This window comes from Prionailurus viverrinus, chromosome E1 (assembly GCF_022837055.1).
Source record: "Prionailurus viverrinus isolate Anna chromosome E1, UM_Priviv_1.0, whole genome shotgun sequence".
Lineage (NCBI taxonomy): Eukaryota > Metazoa > Chordata > Mammalia > Carnivora > Felidae > Prionailurus > Prionailurus viverrinus.
The window spans coordinates 25,067,337-25,089,410 of record NC_062574.1 but is presented as its reverse complement, the minus strand read 5'-3'; the positions used below and the strand labels follow the sequence as shown (position 1 = coordinate 25,089,410).

The following is a 22,074-nucleotide window of genomic DNA, read 5'->3' as shown; positions in this document are numbered from 1 at the left end:
AAAGAACAAAAAGAATCAGAGTTGGATGAGATTAATCATGGGTAGTTTTCTGGGAAGAGACAACTCTGTGTGCTTTAGTCAGTCATGGTTTGGGCCAGATAGTTATTTTCCAGTGCTGCCCCGTACTTCTTACATCTAGTTTCCTTAACTCATTTGGGTGGTACTAAGTAGCGATCTGTGAGAGGACCATGCTAGAAATGTCAAAAATAGAGGAATGTTATTTCTGGTTTTGCAGGTTGCTTCATGTGCGAAATGGAAACTGCAAATATCACTTGGGTGAAGAGACGTTTAAGTTAGCTCAGACATACATGGATAAACTCTCAAAACATGGCCAGCAAGCAAACAAAGCTGCACTGTATGGAGAACTGTGTGCACTACTATTTGCAAAAAGTCACTATGATGAGGTGAGTGTTTTGAAGTGCATTTCATTGTGCTCAGCAGGTAGCTATAAACAGGATAAAATCAAAACAAACAGATAAACAAAGAGAAACTAATAGTTACAGGCTGAGGGGATGGGAGAAATAGGTGAAGGATATTAAGAGGTACAAAATATCCAGTTACAAAATAAGTCATGGGCTTGAAAAGTACAGCATAGGGACTGTAGTCAGTAATATTGTAATAATGTATGGTGACAGATGGAACTACACTTATTGTGGTGAACATAGCATATTGTATAAAATTGTCAGATCACTGTGTTGTATCCTGAAGCCACTCTAACATTGCATGTCAACTGTACTTCGATTTATTTATTTATTTATTTATTTTAAATTTTTTTTTTTTTTCAACATTTATTTTTGGGACAGAGAGAGACAGAGCATGAACGGGGGAGGGGCAGAGAGAGAGGGAGACACAGAATCCGAAACAGGCTCCAGGCTCTGAGCCATCAGCCCAGAGCCCGACGCGGGGCTCGAATTCATGGACCGCGAGATCGTGACCTGGCTGAAGTCGGACGCTTAACCGACTGCGCCACCCAGGCGCCCCAACTGTACTTCGATTTAAAAAAAAGGACGGGGGTGCCTGGCTGGCTCAGTCGGTAAAGCATGTGACTCTTGATCTCAAGTTTGTAAGTTTGAGCCCCATACTGGGTATAGAGATTACTTAAAAAAAAATAATGAAGTTTGTTTAAAAAATGAAAATAAATAATAAAATAAAAATTTGAAAGGATAAATCATACAATCTTATATTTGTCTTAATCATATTTTTACATACTGGATTTACTTAAAGCAATACACATTTGTAATGGAATGTTTATTATTTGTTTTGATTTTATTTTTTGTAATGGAATATTTAAAATGAGACAAAAAAACATTCTGTGAGATGTATTTTAAACATACACATATATGATTTATGGCCTATTTTTGTTTTTAATTTGACCAAATATATTGCTATCTAAATTATTTTGATGGGCATGCTCTGTCAAATGAACCTTTAGTAGATGGTTTCTTATTGGATGTGCAGCTCTGGGTAAAATATCATAACTTGAAGGCATTCATTTTAATGGGAAGCTGGGTTTTATTTATTATACTTTATTGCATTGTTTTTCTCCTTCCTCTGCCTTATGAGAAAGATAACTTTGCTCCTGTCTTTATACTATTAAATTAATGCTTTAGTGCTAATGAATATGTAGTTGAGAAGTGATTTATGTCTTTTTAACTCCTTTACTTGGTTGCTTTACTTATGGGAAGGATATCATAATTATTTTATGCTGTCACATAACTGTCATTTAACTTTCATATTTTGTAATTATTCCTATCTTGATTTTTGCCCCATTAATATATTCCATATTCTCCATAAAGGAAAATTACAATTAGAGGTAAAGCTAGAAAATTCTAGAATGATTATACAATGACGTGCAACCCTGCTGCTAGGATCATCCTGCTATTCATATCCATGTAAGAAGACATCAAACCCACCTGTAAAAATCTAAAACCTTTACCAACATGCCTTCAATTTCTTAGGGGTGTTATGTATGTTTTTCTGGTTACGTTTGATGATGAATCCTGTATCTGCTGAATTAGTTCTGTTGATGGATTGTTTTGCTGCCCCTTGTGTGCAATGATTGTTCCATAGCTTCTCAACCCAAATATAGAACTTAGCCTCTTTCTTTTATTTTCACACACCAAGAGCAAAGAACCCATTCACAGAAGGCCTTTGTGTGGATAGCTGACTTTATGAGATCTCCAATGACAGTAAAGGAGGAAGTGAGAGAGAGATCTCCAACAACAGTTTGAGTAGTAGAGATGCTTACCTTAAGGGGCACCTGGGTGGCTCATTTGGTTAATCATCCAACTCATGATCTTGGCTCAGGTCTTTTTTTTTTTTTTTTTTTTAAGTTTATTTATTTTGAGAGAGTGATGTGCACGCATGCTCCCACAAGTTGGGGAGGGGCAGAGAGAGGGAGGGAGGGAGAGGGAGAGAGAGAGAGAGAGAGAGAGAGAGAGAGAGAGAGAGAGAGACTCCCAAGCATGTCCAGGCCTAGCACAGAGCCCAATGCACAGGGAGGGCTCCATCTCACCAACCCTGAGATCATGACCTCAGCCAAAATCTGGAGTCTGGTGCTTAACCAACTGAGCCACCCAGGCACCCCTCAGCTCAGGTCTTGATATCAGGGTCATGAATGCAAGCCTGGCATTGATTGGGTTGCGTGCTGGGCATGAAGCTTACTTAAAAAGAAGAGGGGCGCCTGGGTGGCTCAATTGGTTTAGCATCCGACATTGTCTCAGGTCATGATTTCAGGTTCATGAGTAGTTCAAGCCCCATGTCGGGCTCTGTGCTGATAGCTCAGAGCCTGGGGCTTGCTTCAGATTCTGTGTTTCCTTCTCTCTCTGCCTCTCTCCCTCTGCCTCTCTTTCTCGCTTCCTCCAAAAATGAATAAGCGTTTTTAAAAAATTAAATTAAAAAAGAGAGAAAGAAATGCCTACTTCTAAAGTTCTTCAGGTGCGTTCCCCCCCCCCCCCCATCTTTTTATATCTCTGCATAGGAACTCATCTTAGGCACTTCTAATTCCTCTTTTCATTCCTGTTGTTCATACTGTCCTCTGGAACTCTGCACTCTTCTTTCTGTCATGTAGATTGATTCATATCTTGCCATTCTTTGCTTCATACCCAGTTCTACCAATGTATTGGTGGTCCAGACTCACCAGTGTATTCAGTGGAACAAAAATGCCTTTTATTTATCAGTTCCCACTTTCTTTACTAGGCAGTTACTGTTTAATTGACAGTTATTTTGTGTCTACATTTAGATTAAGAGTTTATACTGTTTTTTATTCGTGGTCTTTGCAACACTCAGCACATTCATGAGGAATGTTTAAGGCCGTAAATGTATCTTGAAGGATTTTGATAGTTTTTTTTTTTTAAGTAAACTCTATGCCCAGTGTGGGGCTTGAACTCACCACCCCAAAATCAAGAGTCACATGCTCTAACAACTGAGCCAGCTAGGCACCCTAGATAGCTTATTCTTTTAAAAATAGATAAGTTTGTCATTGATAGCTACAGAAAAGTATGCAAATATCGAGGATATAGCTTAATGAATTATCATCATATTTTGATATTAGCATGGCCTCAGCTATGCCGAGGTAATATAAGCCCCAAAATAGCAATGACATGGAAAAATAAGGTTTTCTTGCTCATGCTACATTCTGTCTTGGGATGCCTGTGGCTCTGCTTAACATTGTTTACACTTTGATCAAAACCATGTGGTAAGCATCCTCTATTTAGAACATTACCAGCCTTAGAGCAGAGGCAAAAACATCATGAGGAAGTATTACTTGCTCTAAGAGCTTTTTCCCAGAAATCACACATTTCACTTCTCATATTTTAATTAGTTTTTAAATTGGCCAAAGGAAATCACATGACCATGTCATCTTTTTTTTTTTTTTAAATTTTTTTTTTTTTTTCAACGTTTATTTTATTTTTGGGACAGAGAGAGACAGAGCATGAACGGGGGAGGGGCAGAGAGAGAGGGAGACACAGAATCGGAACCAGGCTCCAGGCTCTGAGCCATCAGCCCAGAGCCTGACGCGGGGCTCGAACTCACAGACCGCGAGATCGTGACCTGGCTGAAGTCGGACGCTTAACTGACTGCGCCACCCAGGCGCCCCGAGCATGTCATCTTTAATATGGAAGGGAAGTATATCCTTCCCCAAAGAGGAGCTGTAAATATTTTAATTTTTTTTTTTTTTTTTTTTTTATTTACTTTAAGAGACAGAGCGGACAAGGGACAGAGAGAGAGGGAGAGAGAGAATCCCAGGCGGACTCTGTGCTGTCAGCGCGGAGCCTGATGCAGTGCTCGAACTCATGAACCATGAGATGATGACCTGAGTCAAAACCAAGAGTCAGACACTTAACTGACTGAGCCACCCAGGCACCCCAGGAGCAGTAAATATTTTAAAGCAGTATTACAGTCCACTACAGTTTGAAGGATTTTAACTTACTACTCTGAAAAAACATCTGGTTATTATAAACCAGGTTTTCTTGGCCTAAATCACATACATTTCATTTTTATATAAAAATTGCTTCTGAATCTTTTAGGTGGAATGGAGAAGGAAGCTTGCAAAGGAAGTATTTTCTTCCACTAAGCACTGGGAGAGGAAGGACATATTGTTTTATTTCCCAATAGATACCTAGGTGTTAACACATTGCCTGGCACCAAACCTCTCTGCACCTCATTTTCCCATAGTAGTTTGCATCTCATAGGGCTGTTGTGTCAGTTAAATGTGTTAATACACATAAAGTGCTTAGAATAGTAGTTCTCACAAAGTAAGCACTCAACTAAACAGGTAGTTAAGATACAAAATAATAAGCATTGCCTTAGGAGAAGAAAGTATAGGAAGCCTAATCTAGGGCTTGAAAGACAAGTTAGGTGGGTTTAACTTAACTAACTTGGTTAACTTAACTTGGGTTTAAGAGTTCAGGAGAGAAGAATGTATACAAGGCAGAGGGAGCAGTATCTGCAAAGGCTTGTGGGCAAGAGAGAACATGCTCTTGATTTCTTCATTGTCAGTTTTTCAAAGAAAAATGTAACAAACTCACACTTTCAAGAAAACTTAGTCTCAGAAAATTTTAAGTGTAAATACTTTGTGTGTGTTCTTATTCAGGTACTTGAAAGCTTAGGAGAGAGATACACAATCATTTCATTACATACTGTCAGTTTGATTAATCAGTTTTTACTCTTTGTAAATATTTTTTAGGCTTACAAATGGTGCATTGAGGCAATGAAAGAAATCACAGTGGGCTTACCAGTCAAAGTTGTGGTGGATGTTTTAAGACAAGCTTCTAAGGTGAGTATAATGTTAAAATTATTAATGAATTACAAGATTTAGCAAGCTTTAAATCTGTTTTAGTTAACTTGTTATTTAACAAGTTAGGTATTATGTACTTCATGGACCAACAAGGTCTATTTTCTAAGTTTCTATGCTCACTTTCAGAAAACTGGTTTCTAAAACTATCCTATGTATAGAATTGAGCTAATTTACCTATATCCAGAAAACCCATGAAAAAATTCATTTTGATAATACAACTCACTGAAGTACAGATTGAAACATTATTTTGGTGCTATCCTAACTTGAGTTTGCTTTTCTTTTTCTTTTATGTTTATTTATTTGAGAGAGAGAGAACGTGCGCTTGCGTGCGTGTGCATGAGAGGGGGAGGGGTGGGGTGTGTGTGTGGAAAGAATCTGAAACTGGCTCTGCGCTGTCAGTACTGAGCCGGACATGGGGCTAGAACTCAGAAACCATGAGATGTGACCTAAGCTGAAGTCAGATGCTTAACTGACTGAGCCGCCTAGGCGCCCCAAGTTTGCTTTTGTTTTTCTTAGCCTTTCCAGCAGCCTCAATTCCTTATGCCACAATTGTAGGGACTTTGGTCATTTTTCTCCTCAAGGCTAACCTAGTATTAAATCTTAGAGTGGTAGTATTACAGCCTCACAGTGTCATACTTTTCAAGTATTTTCTTTCTACCCAGAGGTTTTTCAGTTTTGAGTATTCCATTTTGGTTGATTTTAATTATGGAAATTTCAGTTAGAATAAAGATCCTAAATTTGTAATTTAAAAGGGTCTAAGATTCTGCGAAACTTCTTAAATAAGTCATTTTAGACAAGTAAGTAGCATAACTTTATTCAGATTATCAGAGCTAGAAGAGGGATATTACTATATTTTTAATTAATTTAAAACATTGAATATACACTTAATGTTAAGACAGTTTAATATATATGCAAGATTTAGGAGTGCCTAGGTGGCTCATTTGGTTAAGTATCCAACTCTTAGTTTCGGCTTAGGTCATGATCTCATGGCTCATGAGTTTGAGCCCGCACTGGGCTTTGCGCTGGCATCACGGAACCTACTTGGGATTCTCTCTCTGCTCCTCCCCTGCTCATCCTTTCTCTCTCTCTCTCTCTCTCTCTCTCTCTCTCTCTCTCTCTCTCTCAAAATAAACTTAATATATATAGGTGCAAGATTCCAAGATTTGTATTTCTTTTTTTTTTTATTTTATTTAAAAAAAAAAATTTTTTTTTTTTCAACGTTTTATTTATTTTTGGGACAGAGAGAGACAGAGCATGAACAGGGGAGGGGCAGAGAGAGAGGGAGACACAGAATCGGAAACAGGCTCCAGGCTCTGAGCCATCAGCCCAGAGCCCGACGCGGGGCTCGAACTCACGGATCGCGAGATCGTGACCTGGCTGAAGTCGGACGCTTAACCGACTGCGCCACCCAGGCACCCCCAAGATTTGTATTTCTATATGCAGATAATATTTAGAGTTTGAAAACTATTGGCTATTTTCATGAATCAGAATATTTTAAGAATAAGAAAACTTGAAATTCTATGCATTTTAAAATTAACAGAGGAAAACTACAAGATACTTAAGCCACTCTAGAACTGAGATATAAATAAGCAGCTTAGAAAATACTATATTGAACCCTCCCCCCCCACTTACTTATTATGTAATCTGGAAGGATGGGAGTATACCAGCTTTGTAAGATAACTTTGTTATAACAGGTTTGTATTGGGCATGACTGTCAAAATTTTTAATTTTGTAATTTCCCAGAATATGTACAGATCTGCTTATAATAGAATTTTCAAGTGCTTGGAAGGGAAGAAATTAATAAATAGAACCCTTTTATTTATGTTTGAAGATGCTTTTTTTCTTTTGACCTTTATAGTCTGAATATATAATATGTACTTATTTTAGCACACCAATTAACTGAGAGTTATTTAATAATCTTTTGCTTTATCCTTAGGCTTGTGTTGTAAAACGTGAATTTAAGAAGGCAGAACAGCTAATTAAACATGCAGTGTATTTGGCACGGTAGGTGATTATTAATAAAAATACCATTTCAAATTGTCTCTCCCTGCTTTATATCCTAATAGTTTTATATCTTTTTATAGGGATCATTTTGGATCCAAACACCCAAAATACTCTGATACACTGCTAGATTATGGGTTCTACTTACTCAATGTAGATAATATCTGTCAGTCTGTTGCAATTTATCAGGTATGTTAATGGTTGCACTTTTTTCTTTAAACTGGAATTGCCTTGCTGACCTGTATTTGTTTGTGGTGTATAACCCACTTTCTAAGAACAACTCTTTCTGAGCCCCTCCTCAAATATGGCACATTATTTTACTAAATAATATCTAGAAGGATTAAAAGTAAATGTTTTAAGAGTTAAAGAGAACTATCCAGGAAAAGAATTTTTAGTTTGTGGGCTCATATTTAAGAGTACTTTTCCATTTATCATTTTGCCCCCGTAATGACTTGTCTTCATTGTTGATTTGGTATGAGTCATTAGACCTGTCTTTGTAATAGCAACGAGAGTTGATAACAATTCTTTTAGGTCTTATATTAGTCATTCTCAGGTAAATGTGTTATGCCATCACTCTGGACAAGGCATTCTTGATTTTATAGTTCACTTTTGAAGAAGGACATAGACAAAAATACTGATATGATTCCTAGATATATGAATGATTTTTAGTATGAAACCATTGCCTTTTAAGTTCGATTCAGTCTTCAGAAAATCAGGCCTTATAAGTGATTTTTATGTTCTCTTGTGATTTAAATACAGCAGGACTTTTGCCTCAAAACTGATGAGATTGTACATAGAATATATATTTAAATTATTAGGGTGCTTAATATTACTGGGTAGCATTTTCTAAGGATTTATAGTAGTGTTTTCATTACCCTTTCAGGCAGCCCTTGACATTCGGCAGTCCGTGTTTGGTGGCAAAAATATCCATGTAGCAACAGCTCATGAAGACTTGGCTTATTCTTCTTATGTTCACCAGTATAGCTCTGGGAAATTTGACAATGCACTGTAAGTTCCACGTTCCTTTTCAGTGAGAGATTAAATGTTGTTGCTGTTATTTTGTTTTTCTTAATCCTTTATGGATTAAATTTGTCTTCCTGGAGTCTTAACAAGATGCCTAAAATGTTTTTGAAGTCATCCAAAATAGTACCAATTTATAAGCCATTCATTTAGATTTTATGTGGTTTAATGTTGGGACTTGTATATCTTCATGCAGAATATGGCTTATCTTTTGAATGCTTTAATAATTTTTCTTTGGGTATAATACAATAGCCTCTGTCTAAATGATAGACTTAGAAACATTTTGCTCAAAACATGCAGAAATACTGAATAAAATATAACAATCATCTTTTTAAATGTGTAACTGAGCTTCAAGGAGAGAGAGGAAATCCCCAAGGGCCAGTCATGGACTAAAATCCAATAGGGTAGACATGAACTATGGCATAACTGCCCTGGGATGACGAGAAAGCTTAGAAGTTTCTGTACCCTTGGTTTGACAGCAATCCTGGATTCAAGAGGCGTTTAGCCCACATGAAGGTGTGAGTTAGAAGTGAAACACTCAGATGAAGCCAAGATCAAGGTTGCACCCTCAGGGAAAGAAAGGGCAGACTGGGAGGGAAAAAAAAATTCCCATTGACAAGAAAGGGGGCAAGGAAACTTGTTCATCTCAGGTTGGGCTCTCAGTTGAACAAAAAAGGAGCCTCATAGCAGAATTTATAACTGTCATACATTCAGGAACCCCCAAACTGAGGAAAACATTTAAAAAGTACTTTAGGACTGCTAGTTCTCCTGAGATGCCTTTTGGAAGAAAATGCAAAACTCTCGAAAATGATTAATTCTCAACTGAAACCATACAGATTTTCCATAGATCTAGCTCTACCTAAGATGAACTCACCATAAAAATATTTCAAAATAGGGGCACCTGGGTGGCTCAGTCAGTTAAGCATCTGACTCTTGATTTTGGCTCAGGTCATGATCTCACAGTTTGTGAGTTTGAGCTCTGCATCAGGCTTCGTGCTGACAGCATGGAGCCTGCTTGGGATTCTCTGTCTGTCACTCTCTCTCAAAATAAATAGACTTTAAAAATATGTATTTCAAAATCCACTAGGGAAGCATTTCTTCTATTAGTGGGAATCAGCAGATATAATGAACAGGATTAGAACCCAAACAGTATCAGCTAATAAAACTTTTTGGTTGATACTATAAAGTAAGTATTCTTAAATGATTAAATATATAAAATGGGTTAGCAAACTATGGCCTATGGGGAAAATAGTTTTATTGGAATATAGCAATACTCATTCACTTATGTATTGTCTGTGGCTTTCATGTTACATCAGGAGAGTTTGGGAAGTTGGGACAGAGTATATGGCCCCACACAACATAAAATATTTATTATCTGTTTCTTTACAGAATAAATTTGCTGACCTTGATGTAAAAGAAGGAATCAGTAATATTTTGGAGGGTAGATAAAGGTGAAAAAAAGGGCAAATTTTAAAATAAAACAACTGATAGATGCTACAACCTGGATGAACCTTGAAAACATTCTTCTAATTGAAAAACCAGTCATAAAGGACCACATATTGTATGATTCCATTTGTATGAGATGTCCAGAATAGGCAAATCTGTAAGAGACAGAAAGTAAATTGGTGGTTGCCTAGGGCTGATAGAATTGGAAGAAAGTCAAGAGAGACTTTTTTTGTTTTTGTTTTTGTAATGTTTATTTTGAGAGAGAATGCACATGTGCCACACGTGAGTGGGGGAGGGGCAGAGAGAGAGAGAGAGAGAGGGAGAGAATCCCAAGTAGCCTCCACACTATCAGTGCACAGTCCTATGCAGGGCTCGATCTCACAAACCATTAGATCATGACCTGAGCTGAAATCAGGAGTCAGATGCTTGACCAACTGAACCACCCAGGCGCCCCCTGCCCCACCCACCCACCCCCCGCCAAGCATCCCATGCCAGAGTTTCTTATTAGAGTCATGAAAATATTCTGAAGTTGCTTGTGGTGATGGATGCACAACTCTGAATATACTAAAAACCACTGAATTTGTACATTTTAATGGGTGAATTGTGTGGTATGAATCATATTTCAGTAAGAGCTATTTGAAAAAATAAAATGTAATAGCTAGTATTAGAACATAGTCATTGACATTAAAACTCAGTAGACAAGTTAAACAGCACATTGGACACAACAAAAGTGACCTCAGTAGACAAGTTAAACAGCACATTGGACACAACAAAAGTGACCATTAGTGAATTGGAAGACAGATATGAGAAAATTAATAATTACCTGGCAGATGGGGATAGAAGACTTGGAGTTATTTGAGAGGAACTGGTAGATAAAATAGGCAGATAGCTTACCTTCTGTTTGGTGAGAGGGGCCATAAACAAACAACCAAACACATCAGATGAGAATGCTTGCTATGTGAAGAAGAATAAAATAAACTAACAGTAAAGAACTATAGTACATTTTTTAGGGACTTTTGTATAGGCTTGTCTGGAAAGGCTTTTCATTGAAGAGTAAGCCATGGATGGATATTCAGGGGCAGAGTATTCTGTAGAGACGGTAAAGCAAGTGCAAGAATCTTAGGTGAGAGTATGCTTTTGCATGTTCAGAAAACTGCGATGCCTTTGTGTTTGGAGGGCAAGGAGAGGGCTGTTTCTGAGAATGTAGATGAGGTTGGAGAAGCAGCCCCAGTGAAAGATCATGTTGAGACTTGTAGGCTGCAATAACAGTTTCACAGTTTATTCTGTGGGAGATGGAAATCTGTTGGATGCCAAAAGTCCAGTCCACAACAGATTGGAAATTTAAAAAACAAAAACCAGCACCCTTTACCACAGATAGTTTTAGAAATTTCATCGGTATTACATTATAAATTGTGATTTTTTAAAAAATGCTTTAATTATTTGTAACTAAAAAATGCCAGAATATATCTGTCTGTATTGCAGATTTCATGCAGAAAGAGCTATTGGTATCATTACCCACATTCTACCTGAAGATCATCTTCTTTTGGCTTCTTCAAAGAGGGTGAAAGGTACCCTTTACAATTAGTCTCCAATATATGTGTGTGTATATATATATATATTTTTAGATTTGTTTTGCTGTCAGTTGTAATATATGTCTAGTCTCATAATTTTTTAATGATATATGGTATATGTTAAGACTATTTGTTTCCTTGGGTAGTAGCATAGGATTAGACTATATCTACATATTACTAAGATAGCCAGGTCACTGATTTAATGTATCTGCCTGCAGCTCTACTTAAGAATCTCCAGTAGTTCATAGTAAAAAGGTTAATTTCTGTCATATAGTATTTTTAATAAGCCAGAATATCTTTTGTCTCTTTTTTCTTTCTTCCTCCCTCCCTTCCTCCTTTTCCTCTCTGTCATGCCTTCCTTCATTCATTTCTTTTGAGAGGAGGATGAAAGAATAGCACGATTATTGCACAGTAACATGGATAGCAGACTATAGATGAGTTTTTACATACCTTCAACTTTATAGTGCAGGATTTTGAAACGCAGCTTTATATCAGGTTACCCTTAATGTTGCAGGACTGTTACTAAATACCACTTTCTTCTCTTCTTTTTTTAAAAATTTGTTTTAATGTTGATTTATTTTAGACAGAGAGACACAGTGTGAGCGGGGAAGGGGCATAGAGAGAGAGGGAGACAGAATCCAAAGCAGGCGCCAGGCTCTGAGCTGTCAGCACAGAGCCTGATGGGGCTCGAACTCACAAGCCATGAGATCATGACCTGAGCATAAGTTGGGCACTTAACCGACTGAGTCCCCCCAGGTGCCCTGACTTTCTTCTCTTCTTATTTTCACTTTTCTTCTAATCACCACCAAAGCCCTTTCATTGAAAGCATTTATTTTGCCAGCATGATTGGGCCACTAGTGTAATGCCATGCATATTGGAGAAGTTTTTACCTTAATTCTGGAACTGGTTCTTTTTTCTCTCTAGGTTTGCATTTTTAAGAAGCACAAGTAATACATATTTAACGTAAAAATTAAAAGTTAGAGAAAAAATAAAAATAATAAATTAAGTTAAAGGTTATATTTGGTTAAGGTTAAATTTCTGAATCTTCTGAATCTTTCCAGATTCAGCATTTTGGTGAATATTTTTTATACTGTTTTTCCCCAAATTATGAAATGAATGAACTTTTTTAGTTGTATTTTGCTTTTTTCACTTTATACATTGTGAACATGTTTTCATTGCAGTACATGCGGATATATATCCTTTTCTAATGTTTTTAACCTCACCTCTATTATTTGTCCTTTATATTGTTTTTAACCTTTTGTTCTTTAAAAATGCTATAATGGGGGTGCCTGGGTGGCTCAGTCAATTAAGCATCTGAGTTTGGCTTGGTCATAATCTCACGGCTCATGAGTTCGAGCCCCACTTTGGGCTCTGTGCTGACAATTCAGAGCCTGGAGCCTGCTTCAGATTCTGTGTCTCCCTCTCTCTTTGCCCCTTCCCTGCTCATACACTGTTTCTCTCTCTCTCTCTCTTTCAAAAATAAACATTAAAAAAATTTTTTTAATGCTATAATGAACTAAACTTCTTTTACTTTTGTGCATATGGACAATTTTCCTAGAAATAAAATCACCTCGTAAAAGAATATGTATTTTTAAGACTTTAAGTGGAATTTGAAAGTCTTGTATGTGACTTTGAAATTGCACTGTCTTCTTGCCTGATTTAGTTGGTCAAATGAGTAGGAGGAAACCAGTTCTTTCTGTTGTATTTGGTTAAAGGTTATATTTTATAAAGTTTGGCTTCAAAATGTTCAACGGTACTTAGGTACTCCTTGACACAGTTTCATAACTTTAAAAATTTTGCCTTTTCCTCCTTGTCTCGGATTGCTTTACATAAGGAATTCACATTGGCAAAATATAACACTCTAGTAAAGCAGAAATTAATTCTGCAAAATATTTGATGTGTACCATTGTTTTTAAATTCGAAGTTCATTATACTATCCGAAGTAGAATGACCCTCCCCAAAGTATATATTTTCATTAAAGTGGAATATTTTCATCTTTACCAGTTCTAAACCATAAACACAAACATTTGTTGAATTTAATTTTAAATTATATGCTCTGATTAGCTTTGATGGTTTTATTTATGCTAATTTTATTGCTTTCTTAATCAGCTCTTATTTTAGAGGAGATTGCAATTGACTGTCATAATAAAGAAACTGAACAGAGGCTGCTTCAAGAAGCTCATGATTTGCACCTGTCTTCACTCCAACTAGCTAAAAAAGCTTTTGGGGAATTTAATGTACAGACTGCAAAACACTATGGAAACCTTGGAAGACTTTACCAGTCAATGAGAAAATTTAAGGTAAAAGCCTGTTTTACTACATTTTTCTCTTACTAAATAATTTTAGGTAATAAAGTCCAGTCTTAAATAACAAGTCTTAAATAATACATCATCAGTAATCTTAACTATTTAAGTGTACATTTATTGGGGTGCCTGGGTGGCTCAGTCAGTTAAGCATCCTACTTCGGCTCAGGTCATGATCTCATGGCTCGTGAGTTCGAGCCCTGTGTCAGGCTCTGTGCTGACAGCTTGGAGCCTGGAGCCTGCTTCAGGGTGTGTCCCTCTCTCTCTGCCCCTCCCTCACTCACCCTCTGTCTCTGTCAAAAATGAATAAACTTTAAACAATTTTTAAAAATAACAGAGTGTACATTTATTTTACTCCTACCTTATTCCATGAAAAAATTGAGAAGATAGCTAGTGTAAAACAACAGAGTCAAAATATAAACAAAATTCAAAATCCAGACCCTGGAAAAATAAGAATACATCAAAAACCATAAAGGCTATTATGGTTATTATAGTTAGACTATAATTATATAGTCCATAGTTATAGACTATATAGCTAACTATATAGACTATATAACTATAGACTATATAGCTAACAGCGGGGCATCAGGCTGGTATACAGGGAATGTCAGATACTAAGGTGTTATTAATTGTAATGATAAAAATTTACTGAATTCTCTTTTAGAATTTTGGGGTATAAATTCTTAATCAAGTGTATGCCTATGTGAATGAACGTACTATAGTATGGGGTTTCTTAACAAGGTTCAATTAAATTTGGGATCATGTTAACAAATAATTTTCATTTTAAAAGGTTTTAATGTTAATTTCTTCTAATAATTTTTTATTACCAGGACAAGTTTTCTCATCATTTTTGGCATAGGACACTATTACTGTCATCAACTAAGTGTGTAACTTCCCAAAGTAGTAATGCTGCGCATAGGCGACTTTTGGATTAACATAGTATGGTTTCTGATCTGATTATGTTATGCCATCCATGTTTTTGGCATTTAGAAGAATCTTGCTTGTTGGGTAAGAATTGTTAACATAAGAAAGAATATAATCTAATGCTAATACAGCTTCATTTTTTTTCAGGAAGCTGAAGAAATGCACATCAAAGCAATTCAGATTAAAGAGCAACTTCTTGGTCAAGAAGATTATGAAGTAGCCCTTTCCGTGGGACATCTGGCTTCTTTATACAATTATGACATGAATCAGTATGAAAATGCTGAGAAACTTTATTTGCGCTCTATAGCGATTGGTATGTTATTTTAAAATTTTGTTAGTCAACTGATTAGATATCAACATGTCCCATATGTTGTGTAGGGAAGTGTAATTACTAAGACTTCAATGAGTTTAGAGCTGCTAAGGATATCCAGAAACCACTCAAAACTCATCTGAAACATTTGCTAAAGATGATTTATTGATGTTGAAGCCAGTAGCAAGAAGTATGACAGTTTAGGCAGAGTGTCAAGGATAGGCAAAAGCAGTAATTCTAAACTATTTGTGTAGTTACTGCTCCCTCCGCCTCCCTTTTCCTGACTTTTAACATCATAGATCAGGTTTACCTGTTTTTGATAAAATAGAATCATACAATGTATATTTTTATATGTCTGGTTTCTTTTGGTGAACGTGAATTGTGAAATACATCTGTGTTGTTCCATATCACTGTTGTTTATTAATTTCTAGCGCTATATTTTATTGGATTAGTATATCATTATTTATCCATTCTGCTGTTAATGGATATTCAGAACATTTGGTTTCCATTTTCAGGCCTTTTACAAAATAAGATACTGTGGCCATCATCTAAGGTGCCTGTTAAAATTCTTCCCTGTTTTGGGGCACTTGGCTGGTTCAGTCAGTAGAGCATGAGTTTGAGCCCCATGCTGGGGGTAGTGATTACTTAAAAAAAATTCTTCCCTATTTTTATATTGAATTGCCTATCATTCCTTATTGGTTTATAGAAGATCTTTATATACTATGGATGCAGCAAGCCCTTTGTTGGTTATATGTGTTGCAGGTAGATAACTTTCACTCTGTTGCTTGTTTCTAAATGGTGCCTTTCAAAGAACAGAAGTTCTTAATTCTAATGTAATTGAATATATTTATCTTGTCTGTGGGTACGCAATCTCATTAGTTTCTCATTTATCCTAGGAAATAAAACCAAGCCATCCTATTTAAAGAATTGAACTTGTGTTGTCTTTAAGAACCTCTTGTTGCTTCATTATTTGAGCTTTCTTTCTTTCTTTCTTTCCTTGTGTGTGTGTGTGTGTGTGTTACTTTCAGGGAAGAAACTGTTTGGTGAAGGCTACAGTGGACTAGAATATGACTACCGAGGTCTCATTAAACTTTACAACTCCATTGGGAATTATGAGAAAGTGTTTGAATATCACAACGTTCTGTCTAACTGGAACCGGTTGCGAGATCGTCAGTATTCGGTGACCGATGCTCTTGAAGACGTCAACACCAGCCCCCAGTCCACTGAAGAAGTGGTACAGTCCTTCTTGATTTCTCAGAATGTGGAGGGACCGAGCTGCTGAGGGAGTACCTCAGTTAACTAATTTACCTTTTCCCAGATTCCAGGGAATTCATACTGTGAAATCAAAACCATGTTGTTTTTTGGGGCTGGAATTTGCATTGAAACACTGGTCCAGTCCATTGACCCTATTTGGGTGATCCCTATCTTGCAGAGTGTCCGTAGGAATAAGCATATATTCAGTTATATTCAGCATGTACCGCATGTATAAGTAGTCTGGCCCATATTTTCAACCTAGTAGAACAAACAACAGGAAATCTTTTTGTTGTTGTTTTTTTTTTTTTTTTTTCATTTAAAAAAATAATTCATTTTGCAGAAAGCCTGAAAAGAACCCCTAAATAAAACTATTTAAGAGTTTAAAAGAGTTGCATTCTTATTACGTAAGGATGATTTTAACAACTTTTTAACATATAATTCTTCCTTGTGGAGGTATTCAATACTGTATTGTAAAGAAATTTTATGGGGAAAATCTTTATATGCAGTATGGAAAAGTTAACACAGTGCTGATAGAAGAGGGACATCCTGACTTAGGTTTGGCCACCTTACCCACGGAAGTGGATACAACCACTCCAGAGCTCTCTTACGGGAAGGACTGTCAGATTCATCTGAACTGGACCAGTGTTGATCTGTAAATCATAGAAAAGCTAACAGACCAGCACTTTTACTAACCCTTTGGTTGTGTTGGGGTTTTTTGGTACAACAATGCAAGATGCTCTGATAGCATTTGCTGACAGGACCAGGAGGACCTAAAATGGACCAGCCTAATCTAGAAAGGGGTTATTTGGACCAGAGGCTTTAGGTTATTATTTTAGCCCCTGCATATACTTTTATCAGTAGAATGTTTCATTTAGATATATGATGAAAAGTAATAATGCAAAACTTATATTCATGTAATTAGACACCAAACTTGAGAAATTTGGCAATTTCAGTGGCATATCTTTAGTCAGTGTGCACAGATGGCAGTGCCATAAGCAAGTCTATAAATATCTGCCGCAACCAACCCCCTCATTTTAAATGTTACCCTAATAATCAGTGCAATTAACAAGTATATTGGCTAAGAGTCATGAAATAATAGCTCATGTTTGGGAGGGACTTTTAGGTTACTATGTGGTTTGTGGGGATTCATGGAAAAATGAATGCCCAAAAGAAGCAATTCTTCTGAGATCCTTTGTTTTTATGGTAATAATAGTACAACTGGGTCGTTTTATTTGAACTTCAAGAGTCAAATACAAAGATCCCCTAATTATATATCTATTTCACTAACTTGTCTTCCTTTTACTGGGTTTTGATTTTTTAAATTTTAACCCAGTCGGGTTATTTAATGTTGAGGTAATTAATATTCAAATTTGGGAAGTTGTAACATGTAGCAATTCAAGAAACAAAAGGTCTTTTGCTGTTACCTCAGTTCTTATTATAGTGGCCTATTGGGTGCCTCTATAGTTAAGAATCAGGGTTTTCCCCCCTATTTTCAGGGGTTCATGACTTGGCTGTTAGAGATGTTGCTCTTGGCTAATGCTTGGAGTAGTCTGTGGGTGAGTGAATGTGTGTTGAATTTTGGTTTTCTTTTAACATGCACGTTGGGGTTGGAGGGAGGAAGAAATCTAAACTGTCTGCCACATTGAGTACAGAAAAATTAATTAGAGATTTCAGATCAATTTGATTTTAAACACTTCTGAACTTCGCAAATCTAATCTTGTTTAAAACTATTATTTGCAGTCTTGTTAGTTATGAGCCAGTGTTTTTAACACCCCAGGAGGGAATTGACTGGGGGAGGTACGTAAAGAGATGAAACAAGCCTGGACCCTAGGATTATAACTATGATTTCAAAACCTGAGTTTATTCCTCAAATTGAATTAGTTTCTTTTTAATTTTAAAAGGAGTACATTGGCACACCTGCATCTCCCCTCCCAGCTCATTGCAGTCTAATGCCAAGAGGCACCTCTTTGTTAATTACCAAATAGTCTGTGACCAAGGACTAACATTTTTTAAGTTACTCAGCTCTATCCTCGTGGGCCTATATATTTAATACCTCCAAAGATATTTTCAGGATAGGCTTTGTATACTTTTGTTGGTTATTTAGAGTCCTGTGGTATGTTTGTGGTATAGGAATGTCATGGTAAATTGTTTTTCAATAAATATTTTGAAACTCACGTTTCCATACGAAGTTTTTTTTTTTTTTTTTTTTTTTTGTAATCTGTATTTTTTGGTTTTGTGCACATACAGCATTTCCTATGATAAAATCAAGCAAATGACTTAAGGCCTCATCCTCTCTTAATTCAGTTTGAGCTATAAAGCAACATGATATTTAGAAGCCTAAGATCACAGGGTGATAATGTTAAGTGGCAGCCAGTTTTTCTAAAAACCATTGGTAGTTTCCCTTTATTACCACTGCTTTAATGTAGTGTTCTGTAAATCTCTTTGATTTTTTTAAAAAAATTTTTTTTTTTTCAACGTTTATTTATTTTTGGGACAGAGAGAGACAGAGCATGAACGGGGGAGGGGCAGAGAGAGAGGGAGACACAGAATCGGAAACAGGCTCCAGGCTCTGAGCCATCAGCCCAGAGCCCGACGTGGGGCTCGAACTCACGGACCGCGAGATCGTGACCTGGCTGAAGTCGGACGCTTAACCGACTGCGCCACCCAGGCGCCCCTAAATCTCTTTGATTTAATGCAAACACTGTAGGTTGAGAAAAGAGATTGCCAGTTTCTGTTAATGATCTAACAATATGTTATTAATTCTGGTTCTAATGAATAATACCCTTATGATTTTAAGTGTGGGATTTATCCTTTTCCTAGGGATGTTTAGGGTAAATTAGAGAGGTGAATGTCACCATGATTTATGGGGTTAAAAAGAATCTCAAAGAAAGAAAAGAAAATTTACCTCACAATAACCAATAGCTTGCACAAGCTTTTCACATAGGGTGGGGTTAGGTGTAAGGAAGCCTAAACCAACCTAAAGATATTTCTGAAAGTTCAGCAAAATAATAAAGGGCCTTTGGTCTCATTCTTCCTGACTTTCATTTCTTTCCTCTTACCCAGTCTTTTTCCTAAAGTTTGGTGCTATTCAAGTTGGGTGCATCAGGGGGCTCTACAAATACTCATGTGCTACAGATTGTCAGTCACTCCAGCATCCAGTGTAATAGAACTGATTTGGTTTTTTAGAACACCATATTTAAGGGTTCCCAAAGCTGACTTTGCCCAAAGCTTTAGGACCTCTATTGTCATCAAAGCTCTGTCTCTGCTTGGTTAAAAACAAACTCACCATTGCTCTGTAGTAACCCTTGTGCAGTATGCGCTCATTAGTGAAAATAAAGGATTTGACAAAGGCCTTTGTTCCCAGCCTGTTTGGGAAGAGTTCATAATGTTGTGAAAATTAAGTACATAGGCTGCAATCTTATACATAAATGGGAGTGCCATTTGGTAGCTCCTTACGTGCAAACAGAATGCTGAACAGTAAACACACCTGAAACACAATTGAAGCTTGTGGCCGTACTTTACGAATTGAAACAACGGTTTGCTTAGTAGCAGGTATTCTTAACTGCCACTTGGTCTTTATTTTTCTCCCGAGAATTTGTAGCCTTGCTGCTTGCAAACTCTTCCTTTCCTGGATGGCAAAGTTACTACTGGAAAAATACTTATTTATATAAGTATAGACTTTTTTAAGAGTTTTATTTTTGCTTTAAAAATTAATGTATATATTTCACCTCTTGGCTTTGGAGGACCTCAGTTCTTGCTAGGAAAAAGAAAATTTTTTAATCTGACACTTGGATTACTATCCAGCTTGAACACTAGTAGTTGTATTGTCCACAAATCTCAGGAATGTGTTAGGCAGAAAACTGGTTTTACCCTGTTGGTGATCTGAAGGAATGTGCTTTAGGATTTATTAAATAATACTATTCTTTAATTGCAATCCTAGGTATCTATAGCATGAGTGGCCTTAGTGAGTTTGTTGAAGTGCACATTTTTTTCAAAAGTAAAATTTAAGATTAAAAATATATGCTATATATAGATATCTAGAAAACCTGGTTTGTGGTGCACAAATTAAGTGTTGGATCACTAAATAACTGTTGCAGGTACCATTTGTGTAACATTACTCATTTCTGTATATTCCTTTTATGGAAAGATATGTTGCCATGGTAACTAAAACTTTTCAATTTAGTTCTACTTTTATGATGTGAATGAATGCTACATTTTATTAAATATTACCAAGTCAGTACTATTTTTATACTTTATTAAGCAACAGGGGATTTTAGGTTAGTAGACTCAAAAGCTCTTAATGAAACAAATTACTAACAATTCTTTACATGAAAATCCCCACGAATAGTGCCACAGTAATTTCTATAGAAATATCTAGGGTCATTGATAGATTTTTTTAAGACGATTCTTCATTGTGTCAGAATGACCTTTCATATCATCCTTAACACAAACTTGTAGTGCCCACCATTATGTGTAACCATTGAACCATACTAAGTATGTTTGTAACCAGCATTGTGATATATTCTGTACTTGTATTGCTAAAAATGAATTATTGACCTAATAAATATAGTGTTCCTGCATTCATAGTGTATCTGTTTCCAATGTAGTTGTGATCGCTTTTGGTCAGGACTTGGGATTATTATTGCAGCCTGTCTTTATTAGAGAACAGTGTGAGAGAAGCTGTTGGAACCAGAACAAAAGTGCTCTTGTTCAAGAAAAATAAGATGTGTGGCAGAGGAGACACGTGGTAACCGCATCTGGAGATGGTGCTCACGAAGGTACTTGGAAAAGACAAGGTAGCACTTAATGCAGGAGGTGTTTAGTCTTTACAAAAGTAACTACACCATTTTCCCTAGTCTTCTATCTCTGAAGCTGAAGGTGGGTGAGGAGACCTGGTGAAACTCTGCTGGCAATAGTGGAGAGAACCCTGATTTGGGTTTCAGTTCCAGCTCTGCCTCTGAGCAGTAAGAATCTGAGATACGTCATTATGAGCCTCTTTGTGTTTCATTTCTTCATATGAATGGGGGGGGGGGGGGTGTCAAAATAGGTCTTTTAAAACATCTGCCATGAAACAACATGAATCTTAAGCACTCAGAACAGCAAGTACAGGAAATGACACCAAATTTTAAATTACTATTAAGAAAATTAACATTTAAAAAATTCCACCTTCACTTGCAATAGCACTGGTTTTATCTCAACTGCCACCTTCAGTGATACTTGTAAAATTTTTCCTTTTACGTTCCATGACTTTGAACATGCTGTTCTCTCTTTTGTATGGAATCTCATTTTCTGCCTAAACTTTAATTCATCTGTCAACCTCAAAGGACAAGGAAGCCTTCCCTGAAACTTCCCTGAGTTGCCTCTTCTTGATACTTAAGCAGCATTTTATTTAAAGCTTTGCTAAAGCCATTACCATATGATCGTGTAACTCAAGAATTAAAACTTCCCAGCTTATAAACATTGCTGATTTGTGTGTTTAACAAATTTAACATAGAGTTTACTCCTTGACAGATACTCTTCTTTTTTTAGAGAGAGAGATTTGTGTGTGTGTGTGTTTTGTTTTTTGGAGAGAGAGGACTCAAGTGAGCAAGGGGCAGAGAGAGAGAGAGAGAGAGAGAGAGAGAGAGAGAGAATATCGTAAGCAGGAGTTTAAGCTCGACATGGAGCTCAGTCCCACAACACTGGGATCATGACCTGAGCTGAAATCAAGGGTCGGACACTCAACTGACTGAGCCACCCAGGTGCCCCTGACATATTATTCTAAGTGTGTTAGCAAACCACACTCACTTACTTTATAGACATTTATTTTTGTAGTTTGAAAATTCAAGGCAAACTCATCAGTATATATATCCAAAATATACAAAGAACTTCTACAATTCAGTACCAAAAAACAATCCAATTGAAAAATGGACAGAAGACATGAACGGATATTTCTTCAAAAAAGAC

The 22,074-nt window shown here is 36.7% G+C and overlaps 1 protein-coding gene across 1 annotated transcript in view; it reads left to right on the top strand.

The window, feature by feature from the left end:
- APPBP2 (amyloid beta precursor protein binding protein 2) overlaps positions 1-18,302 on the top strand; it is a 50,845-nt gene extending 32,543 nt beyond the window's left edge. Inside the window, exons 5-13 of the mRNA XM_047833101.1 lie at positions 236-404; positions 5,189-5,278; positions 7,236-7,303; positions 7,384-7,489; positions 8,184-8,308; positions 11,249-11,334; positions 13,447-13,637; positions 14,712-14,877; positions 15,903-18,302. Of these exons, the coding sequence (XP_047689057.1) occupies positions 236-404; positions 5,189-5,278; positions 7,236-7,303; positions 7,384-7,489; positions 8,184-8,308; positions 11,249-11,334; positions 13,447-13,637; positions 14,712-14,877; positions 15,903-16,156 (1,255 nt within the window). The 3' untranslated portion in view covers positions 16,157-18,302. The remainder of the gene's footprint in view (positions 1-235; positions 405-5,188; positions 5,279-7,235; positions 7,304-7,383; positions 7,490-8,183; positions 8,309-11,248; positions 11,335-13,446; positions 13,638-14,711; positions 14,878-15,902) is intronic.
- The last annotated feature ends 3,772 nt before the right edge of the window (positions 18,303-22,074 follow it).